General features: G+C 40.4%; 1 protein-coding gene across 1 annotated transcript in view; it reads left to right on the top strand.

Moving 5' to 3' along the window:
- Window positions 1-2625: 2625 nt before the first annotated feature.
- LOC134335114 (aldehyde dehydrogenase, mitochondrial-like) overlaps window positions 2626-14713 on the top strand; it is a 30850-nt gene continuing 18762 nt past the window's right edge. Inside the window, exons 1-4 of the mRNA XM_063017521.1 lie at window positions 2626-2782; window positions 3414-3518; window positions 6568-6708; window positions 11285-11364. Coding sequence (XP_062873591.1) covers window positions 2666-2782; window positions 3414-3518; window positions 6568-6708; window positions 11285-11364 — 443 coding nt within the window. The 5' untranslated portion in view covers window positions 2626-2665. The remainder of the gene's footprint in view (window positions 2783-3413; window positions 3519-6567; window positions 6709-11284; window positions 11365-14713) is intronic.

Raw genomic sequence — 14713 nt, 5'->3', positions numbered from 1 at the left:
AAGTGTCTAATAGAGTGGACAGTGAGTGGACAGTATTTAAAACCTCCAGCAGCACTGCTGTGTCTGATCCACTCATACCAGCACAACATACACCACCATGTCAGTGTCACTGCAGTGCTGAGAATGATCCACCACTTAAATAATACCTCCTCTGTGGTGGTCCTGTGGGGGTTAAAGCAGGTTTAAAAAGTATGTAGAGAAATAGATGGACTCCAGTCAGTAATTGTAGAACTACAAAGTGCATCTATATGGTAAGTGGAGCTGATAAAATGGACAGTGTGTGTAGAAACAAGAAGGTGGTTTTAATGTTATGGCTGATCGGTGTACAGCAGAAAAGAGGTCTTGGGGTTTGTGCAAGTACTTTTTTTACCCGCAAACAAAAAAGTTAAGTCTGAGAATTTTGTTACAGAAGTTCCAGGTGGTCATTTGCAAACTTGTGAAATGTAGATTATTGTTATTATTTATGGTTATTTTAGAATAGTAGTGTTAAATGTGGTGTTAGATCATATATGGTTTTACCATAATATCTAAGTATTCAACATTTAAAATACATTAGTCACCACTGTGGGGACCCAGGTTCATGTCTCAGTTGTGCCATTGGCCTGGTATGTCAAAAAAAATTAATTATAACGTGTTCTTGTAAAATGCAAATTAAAAGTCACAGACTCTTCATTCTGTACCTTGTGTATGTGCTATTTCTGTTTATTATTGCACAAGGGTAGGAGTAGTTCGCAGACCGTGAGGCTGTAAGGTCATTCTCCACCAGACACTAAGAGCAAATACGGTAACTAAATAGGAGCAGTAGCAGGTGATTTTCAGTACCCTACTTACTTTAAGTGTTTAAATATATGTTCCAACACTTAGTGGTTGTTTTCATTGCTAATTGACTGGCACTATACCAAAGTACACATGCTACATTTGGTTCACCGTTTGCCTCTTGACCAGGAACCAAGCATACTGAACACTGAGTTTTTTTGGTCAAACATAATACACTGGAGTTAAAGAATACAAGTGCCATAACAATAAAATAAATCAGCAATAAGTTTCATTATAGCAGTATCTTGTAAATAAAAAAAAATCTTAAACATGGCTATAAAAAATTAAAGACCATAACAACCACAGTTATTGCAACTGCTATAGGAAAATCCAAAGGAAGTCCAAAGGAATATAAGGCAACGGTGTCCACTAAATGCCATAAATGAACCCAGGACCCTAAAGCACCCACACAACCTGCTGCATCACCCACAAGTCACAATATGGATTTGGTACCCTATAATGCAAAGCTACTTTAGCATTGATTCTATTTTTGGGTCATTCTATAATTTGGGGTACATTTCACATCACAAAAAAAGTACAAAAACAAAGTTCTCTCTCAATAGAACAATCAGTGGTTCAAGTTAATATATTCCTTTAGTGTAACATATCAACTAGTTGCAAAGCTTAAACATTAATTTTTTTATTTTATTTAAAAGGGCAAATAGATGTAGACTACTAGGTAACTTAGTTGACAGGTAACATAGTTGACAATTTCCCTATTTTGACCCATAACTTCAGTGGTAGACCTTGCCTGGCTGACCACATGTCATTTCTTGAACAGAATAATGTCTAATTTGAACATACATTTGAATTAAAATTATACAAAAAAATTGTAACCATAACAATGTATGTAACATAGTTGACGGTCAATTAATATGCTCATTGACAATGTTCTATTATAGAATAAATATTTTAAAAAATAAGAGGACATTCACCACAGTTTGTTCAATATGCCCTCCACAGAGAAAAATTATATCATGTAATGCTGGTCACATAGTTTTAGAACAAACCATTTTTGAGTTGCTGAGTGGAGTTCTGTTAGTAACATAGTTGACAGAACTTTTGTGGACAATAATAAATAAATATAAATTATTTAAAAGAGAAACTCAATTTAAAAAAAAAAAATTTTCTTTAGTATTTAAACTTTTGAAATAAATAAAAAAAATTGATGTTGTTGCCCTTAATAATTTTATTCATTATTTTGAAACCAAGGCACCCTCAACTTAAAAGACGGACACAGCAAAAACTGTTCATTTAGGAACATCATGACAAATGTCAAGCTAAATGAAGCATAGGATGCACATAATGTTTTTGTGATATTACAACATGTTTTCCATTAATAGGTAAAATATAACATTTTTAAAGAAAATAGTTAGAATAAATGTAATTATTATCATTGGACATGGAATGTACCCCAAATTATAGAATGACTCTTTTACTTAACATCACAAAAGTTTTAAAATGTCTGGACCTCTGTAAACAGCCTAATGTGGTGTGGATGCAACACAAAAAACCCACAGCCCCCAGGACAGTGACTGAAGACGCGGATCTAACCCAGGAGAAATCACGTTGCTGCGCGGCACCCGAACCACCAGGTGCGACATCGTGCCGCACTGATATTTTAACACGCACATTTTTCTCCTTACATTTTTACATCTTATGGACTACAATAGGTTAGTAGCAGCCTAAATCCCACCTTCTGCTACAAGATTGGCAGACAGTAAGTCAAAACTTCTAGCCAATCCTAGTTCTGGAGGCGGGACTTAAGCACGCTCTGGGCTCATATAAGGCTTTTGGCCTATGTGCGGTCTATGTTTGGGCAGAGCTACCTGTTTGCTTGACCGTCGCAATGCTCCGCGCCGCCATAACCCGAAATATCACGCATTTCTCCCGTATCTTGGTATACAGGTTTTCCACCGCAGCAATTCCTGCACCCAACCACCAGCCCGACGTCAACTACAACAAGGTAAAATAGCAATGTCAGGAGGATTTAAATGTGACACATTTGGCGTGATGAAAGCAAAGGTTGTACTAATGTGTAATAGTTTAGGTAAACAAACATGTGTTTGCAAAAGTGTAAAATATAAAAATGCATTCAGTTTGAAAACGATCTCTGTAAACCGTTTTAAACTGTCTATTACTATTGCGTAACTGGTCTGCGTCCATTTGCATACTCGTCACTTTCCATAATCTTTGATGAGATCTAAGACCAGATGTGGTATACTAGCATTGTAGCTGGATTGCGATTAAATTAAATTTTCATGTAGGAATAGACATTAGGCACCTCTGAAATAACGATAGATGTTCTGTAAAACACGTTTTACTGCCTGACGTGTAACATGTCAGGCAGTCACCTGACCATTTCTACAGGACAGCAATGCCACGACTAAGGAATATAATAAAAGGGAAAATGTTACAAATATTTATACGTTTGTAAATAATATAAAGTCATTTTCAATCTGCTAGGACTTAACTGAACCATAGTGAGAGCCAGGTATCCTTAGGCTTTAGTTCGGTTATTGAAGAACATTAGGATGACTTTGTAAATCCACTGCACAATCACACATTCCCATGTGTGGCTTTTAATCTTTTTTCAGATTTTCATCAACAATGAGTGGCATGATGCAGTTACCAACAAAACTTTTCCAACCATCAATCCAGCCACTGGAGAAGTGATCTGCCATGTTGCAGAAGGTGACAAGGTAAGTAAATGTGCTTGTATGGGTTAAAAAACTGACTAGGCATAACATTATGACCACTGACAGGTGAAGTGAATAACACCGATTATCTCTTCATCACGGCACCTGTTAGTGGGTGGGATATATTAGGCAGCAAGTGAACATTTTATCCTTTAAGTTGATGGGTTAGAAGCAGGAAAAATGGGCAAGCGTAAGGATTTGAGCGAGTTTGACAAGGGCCAAATTGTGATGGTTAGACGACTGGGTCAGAGCATCTCCAAACCTGCAGTTGTGGGGTGTTCCCGGTCTGCAGTGGTCAGTATCTATCAAAAGTGGTCCAAGAAAGGAATAGTGGTAAACCGGCGACAGGGTCATGATGCACGTGGGGAGCGAAGGCTGGCCCGTGTGGTCCGATCCAACAGACCAGCTACTGTAGCTCAAATTGCTGAAGAAGTTATTGCTGGTTCTAATAGAAATGTGTCAGAATATACAGTGCATCGCAGTTTGTGCAGACCAGTCAGGGTGCCCAAGCTGACCCCTGTCCACCGCTGAACAGCATCAACAATGGGCACGTGAGCATCGGGACCGGAACACAGAGCAATGGAAGAAGGTGGCCTGGTCTGATGAATCACGTTTTCTTTTCACGCAGATGGCCGGGTGCGTGTATGCGTTGTTTACCTGGGGAACACATTGCACCAGAATGCACTATGGGAAGAAGGCAGCCTTGGGTCCGGCCATCCATGTGGATGTTACTTTGACACGTACAGTGTATCACAAAAGTGAGTACACTCCTCACATTTCTGCAAATATTTTATTATATATTTTCATGGGACAACACTATAGACATGAAACTTGGATATAACTTAGAGTAGTCAGTGTACAACTTGTATAGCAGTGTAGATTTACTGTCTTCTGAAAATAACTCAACACACAGCCATTATTGTCTAAATGGCTGGCAACATAAGTGAGTACACCCCACAGTGAACATGTCCAAATTGTGCCCAAAGTGTCAATATTTTGTGTGACCACCATTATTATCCAGCACTGCCTTAACCCTCCTGGGCATGGAATTCACCAGAGCTGCACAGGTTGCTACTGGAATCCTCTTCCACTCCTCCATGATGACATCACGGAGCTGGTGGATGTTGGACACCTTGAACTCCTCCACCTTCCACTTGAGGATGCGCCACAGGTGCTCAATTGGGTTTAGTCCATCACCTTTACCTTCAGCTTCCTCAGCAAGGCAGTTGTCATCTTGGAGGTTGTGTTTGGGGTCGTTATCCTGTTGGAAAACTGCCATGAGGCCCAGTTTTCGAAGGGAGGGGATCATGCTCTGTTTCAGAATGTCACAGTACATGTTGGAATTCATGTTTCCTTCAATGAACTGCAGCTCCCCAGTGCCAGCAACACTCATGCAGCCCAAGACCATGATGCTACCACCACCATGCTTGACTGTAGGCAAGATACAGTTGTCTTGGTACTTCTCACCAGGGCGCCGCCACACATGCTGGACACCATCTGAGCCAAACAAGTTTATCTTGGTCTCGTCAGACCACAGGGCATTCCAGTAATCCATGTTCTTGGACTGCTTGTCTTCAGCAAACTGTTTGCTGGCTTTCTTGTGCGTCAGCTTCCTTCTGGGATGACGACCATGCAGACCGAGTTGATGCAGTGTGCGGCGTATGGTCTGAGCACTGACAGGCTGACCTCCCACGTCTTCAACCTCTGCAGCAATGCTGGCAGCACTCATGTGTCTATTTTTAAAAGCCAACCTCTGGATATGACGCCGAACACGTGGACTCGACTTCTTTGGTCGACCCTGGCGAAGCCTATTCCGAGTGGAACCTGTCCTGGAAAACCGCTGTATGACCTTGGCCACCATGCTGTAGCTCAGTTTCAGGGTGTTAGCAATCTTCTTATAGCCCAGGCCATCTTTGTGGAAAGCAACAATTCTATTTCTCACATCCTCAGAGAGTTCTTTGCCATGAGGTGCCATGTTGAATATCCAGTGGCCAGTATGAGAGAATTGTACCCAAAACACCAAATTTAACAGCCCTGCTTCCCATTTACACCTGGGACCTTGACACATGACACCAGGGAGGGACAACGACACATTTGGGCACAATTTGGACATGTTCACTGTGGGGTGTACTCACTTATGTTGCCAGCTATTTAGACATTAATGGCTGTGTGTTGAGTTATTTTCAGAAGACAGTAAATCTACACTGCTATACAAGTTGTACACTGACTACTCTAAGTTATATCCAAGTTTCATGTCTATAGTGTTGTCCCATGAAAAGATATAATGAAATATTTGCAGAAATGTGAGGGGTGTACTCACTTTTGTGATACACTGTACCACCTATCTAAGCATTGTTGTAGACCATGTACACCCTTTCATAGAAACGGTATTCCCTGATAGCTGTGGCCTCTTTCAGCAGGATAATGCGCCTTATCACAAAGCAAAAATGGTAGTTTGAGGAGCACATCAATGAGTTTGAGGTGTTGACTTGGCCTCCAAATTCCCCAGATCTCAATCCAATCGAGCATCTGTTGGATGTGCTTAAAGGATCTGCTGCTAACATCTTGGTACCAGATACCACAGCACACTTTCATGGGTCTAGTGGAGTCCATGTCTCGACAGGTCAGGGCTGGTTTGGCAGCAAAAGAGGGACCAACACAATATTAGGAAGGTGGTCATAATGTTATGCCTGATCGGTGTAGATACACTTGGGAGAGATTTGCTTTCTCAATCTTTAATATAATGATTCCTTTGATGTTACTATTCTTTCTTGGTTTACTTTGAAAAAATCTAATATGCGCTACACTGGCAAGCGTATGTGACCTACTCTTTTATTTAAAATAATAGGCATTATAAAACAGTTGCTTTATGCATGATCTTTTAAAAATGGGTGTATATAAAATGGTCAAACACACAAAGAATGTGTCCACATACTTTTACCAATTTAATCCAAATACATTTATTTATTAATGGGCTCTTACCATGCTTCATAATTATGAAATAAATTCTAATGTTACAGATGTCCTTATAATGACTTTTCTCTTATTTTAGGCCGATGTAGATAAGGCGGTAAAGGCTGCAAAAGATGCATTCAGACTTGGCTCTCCATGGCGGCGCATGGATGCATCACACCGTGGGATGCTCCTGCACCGCCTGGCTGATTGCATTGAGAGAGACTCTGCATACTTAGCTGTAAGTGATGACCGCTTTATTCACATGTAATAAAGTGTCATGATTCCATACTTTTAATCCACCCATGAATCCATAATGATGCCAAGCTAAATGGCTTTTTAGATTTTCTATTTAAGTGTTTTAAAAATTGACCTTTACCATGGTTGCTAATGAGAATTATTTCTTCCCAACCATTTGTAACATTTTTATAATGAAACCAGGTGCAATTTCACATCTAACTGACATTGTTGAATGTACATGTCTTCCAAATAATGCTTTAATCAACATTATTAGTATAGACTGACATGCATTATAGTCAGTCTTATTTTTGTGATCTTTGCAAAATAAAACATGGCTGCCTCTATGCACATGTTAGTGTAAAGTTAACCATGGATATAGTAACCCATGTTCCACCCATAAGCTCAAGATCTCAGCACTGGTGGGATAGCATGTTTTACCGCTGTGCCACCTGAGTGTCCCTTTTATGTACTTTTTAATAAAACTGGTAAAACTAGCCCTGGACACAGAGAAGTAATTAGTATAATTTCTAACGATTAATTTAAGACCATTCCACAAACATAAGTGACATTTATAGAAATGTCTTCACAACCAAAGAATTTGGCAATTGAAACATTGCACTAAAAAACATTCATACACAAGTAATTCAACTTTACAACACCTATCTCTTTAAATGATTGTCACACCTGTCACACCTGCAGTCTGTGGTTGTGTAACTGTTGTTTGCCAAGTTATCTTTAATACAGATTACATGTATGAGGTAGCCTTCTGAAAGTTAATGACATACTTTAGTGACTATATACAACCTCAGATGCAAAAATGTTTAAGGAAAAAAGTCAAATGCAAAAATAAACCAAAAAGCCATGATTTATTTTTTGTAGCTGTTTAATTTAAAACAGCTTGAAGCAGATATCAAGACATAACCTTACCAAGGTTATTGATCTTTGTAAATTTTTGTAAATATATGCTAATTACTTAACTGCCTTCAACACAACAAAAAAGTTAGAAGGACAATCTAAGACTCACAAGTTTTGTAATTTTGTGGAACTCCACAGGAAATACAATCATGACTGGTTATAAAAGGAGTGTTGGCGCCCAGGTGGCGCAGCGGGATATTCCGCTGACGCACCAGCACCGAGTTTCTGAACCTCCCGGTTCGAGGCTCGGTGTTGCCACCGGTCGGCTGGGCGCCATCTGGCGGGCATAATTGGCAGTGCCTGCAGGGTGGGGGACCGGACTATATGGGTGGGTCTTCATGCGCTGTGTAAGGACCCTGATTTGCAGAAGAGACGCCCGTGCAGAATGCACGGACGAGAAGAGGAGGGCTGTACACGTGTAAAGAAGGCGTGGGGCAGCGGCGTGCTCTCCTTGGATGCAGGTCTGGTGTGCCTGTTAGCAGCAGAAGACAGATTGGAAGCGCTAAAAATTGGGAGAAAAATCGGGGAGAAAATTCGGAGAAAAAAAAAAAAAAAAAAATGAAAGTGTTAATGAGTGTTAATGAAAGGTTTAGTTTTACAACCAAGGCTTGGTTTAGATTTGCCACTTTGCAAAAAAAACTGTCCAACTCATGTTTAAGAACAGCATTTCTCAGTGCATGATTGCAAGGAATAGAAAATTATACTTGCTCTGTGGCGGTACTGACCATTGAAGAACAGGGTAAAAGCAGGCTAAAAAAAGTATGCAGAGAAGCAGATGGACTACAGTCAGTAATTGTAGAACTACAAAGTGCTTCTGTATGGTAAGTGGAGCTGATAAATTGGACAGTGAGTGTAGAAACAAGGAGGTGGTTTTAATGTTATGGCTGATCAGTGTATGTCAACAACATCCAGAAATGCTGCTGACTTTTTTGGGTTCAAGCTCATCTGATGGACTGATGCAAATTAGAAATGTACTGTGGTCTGCTGAGTCCACCTTTTAAATTGTATTTGGAATTAGTGGACGTTCTGTATTTTGGCAATGAGGAAAATTTAAAAGCCACCATTTTTCATGGAATGGGGGGGTGTCAAAACCAAAGGTTTGTGTAAGTCCTTCCTAAGTTGAGGAGTTGGAGTCAGTCCTAAGCTTTCTCCCCAGCAATGTGAAAGATGATTGTTACCTTATAAATGCTTTTAGTGGCAGTCAGTGCTAATAAAATAAATACAAATAAATAATAACATAACGATTACTTATTTATAATGGTGTGATTATGTATGTTAACGTTTTCAAATTTGATGTTCTATTTGAGTTTCCTGTAACAAATGTGGAATGCAAATAAAGGGCAAATAAAATGGGATGGAGGTGTACTTTTTTATACCACTATACAGTTTTAATCGAAAATATTTAGCTCACATCACCTTAAACAGTATTATGGTGTATAGAATTGAATAAAACTATACAACAAGAAGTCTTAGTAAACGGAGAGAATATTTATTAAATACAAGCAATTTTATTTTCACAAATATCCTTTCAAACATGTGGCAACCCTCATCCACAGTACTCGGTGGAACATTTTGTTTTGTCTTGATTGCCTCTAATAGTAGATTTTATAATAGATTGGAATAGAATAATAGATGTTTTAAGTGCTAACAAGCTTCTTAAACCTCTCTTGTGGACTCTTTGCCCATTCTTCTCCTGTAAAAGCTTTCAGCTCATTGAGGTTTGATGACTTTGGGGCTTTTTTTAATCTCACCAAAGTTTTTCAATGGGATTTAAATCTGGAGGTCAGGAAGGCCATTACAGTATACAGGGGTTTTAGACCACAATAATTTATTAGTATGGTGTAGGGCCTCCTTTTGCAGCCAATACAGCGTCAATTCGTCTTGGAAATGACATATACAAGTCCTGCACAGTGGTCAGAAGGATTTTAAGCCATTCTTCTTGCAGGATAGTGGCCAGGTCACTACGTGATGCTGGTGGAGGAAAACGTTTCCTGACTCGCTTCTCCAAAACACCCCAAAGTGGCTCAATAATATTTAGATCTGGTGACTGTGCAGGCCATGGGAGATGTTCAACTTCACTTTCATGTTCATCAAACCAATCTTTCACCAGTCTTGCTGTGTGTATTGGTGCATTGTCATCCTGATACACGGCACCGCCTTCAGGATACAATGTTTGAACCATTGGATGCACATGGTCCTGCAGAATGGTTCGGTAGTCCTTGGCAGTGACGCGCCCATCTAGCACAAGTATTGGGCCAAGGGAATGCCATGATATGGCAGCCCAAACCATCACTGATCCACCCCCATGCTTCACTCTGGGCATGCAACAGTCTGGGTGGTACGCTTCTTTGGGGCTTCTCCACACCGTAACTCTCCCGGATGTGGGGAAAACAGTAAAGGTGGACTCATCAGAGAACAATACATGTTTCACATTGTCCACAGCCCAAGATTTGCGCTCCTTGCACCATTGAAACCGACGTTTGGCATTGGCACGAGTGACCAAAGGTTTGGCTATAGCAGCCCGGCCGTGTATATTGACCCTGTGGAGCTCCCGACGGACAGTTCTGGTGGAAACAGGAGAGTTGAGGTGCACATTTAATTCTGCCGTGATTTGGGCAGCCGTGGTTTTATGTTTTTTGGATACAATCCGGGTTAGCACCCGAACATCCCTTTCAGACAGCTTCCTCTTGCGTCCACAGTTAATCCTGTTGGATGTGGTTTGTCCTTCTTGGTGGTATGCTGACATTACCCTGGATACCGTGGCTCTTGATACATCACAAAGACTTGCTGTCTTGGTCACAGATGCGCCAGCAAGACGTGCACCAACAATTTGTCCTCTTTTGAACTCTGGTATGTCACCCATAATGTTGTGTGCATTGCAATATTTTGAGCAAAACTGTGCTCTTACCCTGCTAATTGAACCTTCACACTCTGCTCTTACTGGTGCAATGTGCAATTAATGAAGATTGGCCACCATTACAGTAACACAATGGGTTTTCTTTGTTGTCCTGGTGAGATTGCTGAGGCCTTTGGATGAAATGTTTGGAATTTTTATGCATGTTTAAAACAAAATCTAGCTTTGCAGAAAAGATTTGTTATATATCATATTTTGGGCATTTGAATATTTCTACTGTATTGTTACTGTATATAATAAATCTTAGTTAAACAGAAAATACAAAAATGTTTTTTTACATTGTAAGCTCAAATTAGAACATTAGAACATTACTTCTCTCTAAACTTAAAAACCTGATATTTGAATGCTTCATTTCTATTTATTGGTTACATAGTATATAGATTATATTTAAGTCATATGGTGGCTAAGTGGGTAGCACTGTCGCCTCACAGCAAGAAGGTCCTGGGTTCAATCCCCAGGCGGTCTGGGTCCTTTCTGTGTGGAGTTTGCATGTTCTCCCCAATTTTCGCGTGGGTTTCCTCCGGGTGCTCCAGTTTCCTCCGGGTGCTCCAGTTTCCTCCCACAGTCCAAAGACATGCAAGTGAGGTGAATTGGAGACACTAAATTGTCCATGATTGTGTTTGATATAACCTTGTGAACTTATGAACCTTGTGTAATGAGTAACTGCCGTTCCGGTCATGAATGTAACCAAAGTGTAAAACCTGACATAAAAATCATAATACACTTTTTATTGCTTTTTATGCTGTAGGAGCTAGAGACTCTGGACAATGGAAAGCCCTATGCTGTGTCTTACACTGTTGATTTGCCAATGGTTGTCAAGGTCTTGAGGTAAGATCTGATGGATTCATGGGATTTAATGTCTAATAGCTTTATAGATTGAGTGACAACTTAGAAAGCACAGTTGTAATAGCTATAACAATACTGATTCACAGTTGTAATAGCTATAACAATACTGATTTACAGTGTCAATGTAGTTATACATACATATACATACAATATCAGAAATACCCCCGCCCGCCCCCCCAAAAAAAGTCTAAGCCTTTGTGTGGAGCTGGAAGTCTTCATCATTTGAACCATAGGGCTAATAGACAAAAATGATTATTGTTGTCCAGAAGTTTAAAAGTTATGGTGCAGCAGCTAACCTGGCCATGGGAGCAGCCCACAATTTTGTCCAGAGGGTGTAAACCAAATGTGAGAAACAGGAAGAGTCGACTGGGAAAAAACAGAAGGAATTTGCAGACTTCTCGGAAAGTTCTACTGAGTTATAAACCAAGGCCTGTACTGGTTGGTCATATGGATCATGGGATTGTCTGACACAAGAAGGGCAAGGCTTATGACCAGGAGAAGATGTTTTAATGGGTAGGGATAGAGGTGGGTCAATGATGTTATGGGGGTGTTTTTTCTGCTGCAAGGGTGGGCTGCCCTGATAGTGTGACTGTCACCATGGGTTCACATAAATGCCAAGGCATTTTTAGAAACTGAGGCATGCTAATAAATAAAACTTTCTAGCACGACTTCCAGCAGCTTGCCTACTTCCAAGTTAACCAAATATTGGTTAAGGAATTTCCGGAGTGGCTTTCTTAGTCTCTGGATTTAAATTTACTCATGTTATGCTTCACTTCAGATCTTTGAGCTGGATATTACACTTGTTGCTCAAATGTAGGATTAAATCACTGCTGTACATCTCTAAAACATTAACATCAGTCTTTCTCTGGTACACTTCCTGGTTCTGTAAGTGTGTGAATGTGAGCTGCAACTCTTTTGTTCAGCTCTGTGCAACAGTCCTTTGTCTGGTTGGGAGGTCTTCATTGCAATTAGTTCATTTATATATATATATATATATATATATATATATATATATACAGTGTATCACAAAAGTGAGTACACCCCTCACATTTCTGCAGATATTTAAGTATGTCTTTTCATGGGACAACACTGACAAAATGACACTTTGACACAATGAAAAGTAGTCTGTGTGCAGCTTGGCACCTCATGGCAAAGAACTCTCTGAGGATCTTAAAAGACGAATTGTTGCGCTACATGACGATGGCCAAGGCTACAAGAAGATTGCCAACACCCTGAAACTGAGCTGCAGCACAGTGGCCAAGATCATCCAGCGTTTTAAAAGAGCAGGGTCCACTCAGAACAGACCTCGCGTTGGTCGTCCAAAGAAGCTGAGTGCACGTGCTCAGCGTCACATCCAACTGCTGTCTTTGAAAGATAGGCGCAGGAGTGCTGTCAGCATTGCTGCAGAGATTGAAAAGGTGGGGGGTCAGCCTGTCAGTGCTTAGACCATACGCCGCACACTACATCAAATTGGTCTGCATGGCTGTCACCCCAGAAGGAAGCCTCTTCTGAAGTCTCTACACAAGAAAGCCCGCAAACAGTTTTCTAAAGACATGTCAACAAAGGACATGGATTACTGGAACCATGTCCTATGGTCTGATGAGACCAAGATTAATTTGTTTGGTTCAGATGGTCTCAAGCATGTGTGGTGGCAATCAGGTGAGGAGTACAAAGATAAGTGTGTCATGCCTACAGTCAAGCATGGTGGTGGGAATGCCATGGTCTGGGGCTGCATGAGTGCAGCAGGTGTTGGGGAGTTACATTTCATTGAGGGACACATGAACTCCAATATGTACTGTGAAATACTGAAGCAGAGCATGATCCCCTCCCTCCGGAAACTGGGTCACAGGGCAGTGTTCCAGCATGATAATGACCCCAAACACACCTCTAAGACGACCACTGCTTTATTGAAGAGGCTGAGGGTAAAGGTGATTGACTGGCCAAGCATGTCTCCAGACCTAAACCCAATAGAACATCTTTGGGGCATCCTCAAGCGGAAGGTGGAGGAGCGCAAAGTCTCGAATATCCGCCAGCTCCGTGATGTCGTCATGGAGGAGTGGAAAAGCATTCCAGTGGCAACCTGTGAAGCTCTGGTAAACTCCATGCCCAGGAGAGTTAAGGTAGTTCTGGGAAATAATGGTGGCCACACAAAATATTGACACTCCAGAAACTTTCACTAAGGGGTGTACTCACTTTTGTTGCCGGTGGTTTAGACATTAATGGCTGTATATTGAGTTATTTTGAGGGAAGAATAAATTTACACTGTTATATAAGCTGCACACAGACTACTTTTCATTGTGTCAAAGTGTCATTTTGTCAGTGTTGTCCCATGAAAAGATATACTTAAATATCTGCAGAAATGTGAGGGGTGTACTCACTTTTGTGATACACTGTATATACAACCCCTGGCAAAAATTATGGAATCACCACTCTTGGAAGATGTTCTTTCAATTGTTTAATTTTGTAGAAAAAAAATAAATCACAGACATGCCACAAAACTATCATTTCTCAAACTGTCAACCCTCTGGCATTAAGAAACAATAAAAAAAGAAACAAATATAATAGTTGTGGTCAGTCACAATTGCTTTTTTTTAGATCAAGTAGAGGAAAAAAATATGGAATCACTCAAATCTGAGGAAAAAATTATGGAATCATTAGAAAACACTGCACCATTATTACTTTGTTGCACCACCTCTGGCTCTTATAATGGTTTAAACTCTCTGAGGCATGGAGTTAACTAATGACAAACAGTATTCTTCATCAATCTGCCTTCAACTGTCTCTTGCTGTTGCCAGATCAGCTTTGCAGGTTGGAACCTTGTCATTTACCATTTTCTTCAATTTCCACCAGAGATTTTCAAATGAATTGAGATCCGGACTATTTGCAGGCCATGCCATTGACATTATATGTTTTCTTGAAGGAAAGTTTTCACGTCCTTTGCCCTATGGCAAGATGCATTATCATCTTGAAAAATGAAGTCATCATCACCAAACATCCTTTCAACTGATGGAATAAGAAAAGCATCCAAAATTTCAATGTGGACTTTGGCATTTATTGAAGACCATCTCCCCTGTGCCTTTACCCGACATGCAGGCCCATATCATCAACAACTGTGGAAATTAACATGTTTTCTTTAGGCAGTTATCTTCATAAATTTCATTGGACAGACACCAAACAAAAGTTCCAGCATCATCACCTTGCCCAATGCAGATTCGCGATTCATCACTGAAGATCACTTTTATCCAGTCACCCACAGTCCACGATTGCTTTTCTTTAGCCTACTTTAACCTTGTTCTTTTTAGGTGTTAATGATGGCTTTTGTTTGGCTTTT

This window comes from Trichomycterus rosablanca, chromosome 21 (genome assembly GCF_030014385.1).
Source record: "Trichomycterus rosablanca isolate fTriRos1 chromosome 21, fTriRos1.hap1, whole genome shotgun sequence".
In the NCBI taxonomy this organism is placed as follows: Eukaryota; Metazoa; Chordata; class Actinopteri; order Siluriformes; family Trichomycteridae; genus Trichomycterus; species Trichomycterus rosablanca.
This window is presented reverse-complemented; position numbering and strand designations above follow the sequence as displayed.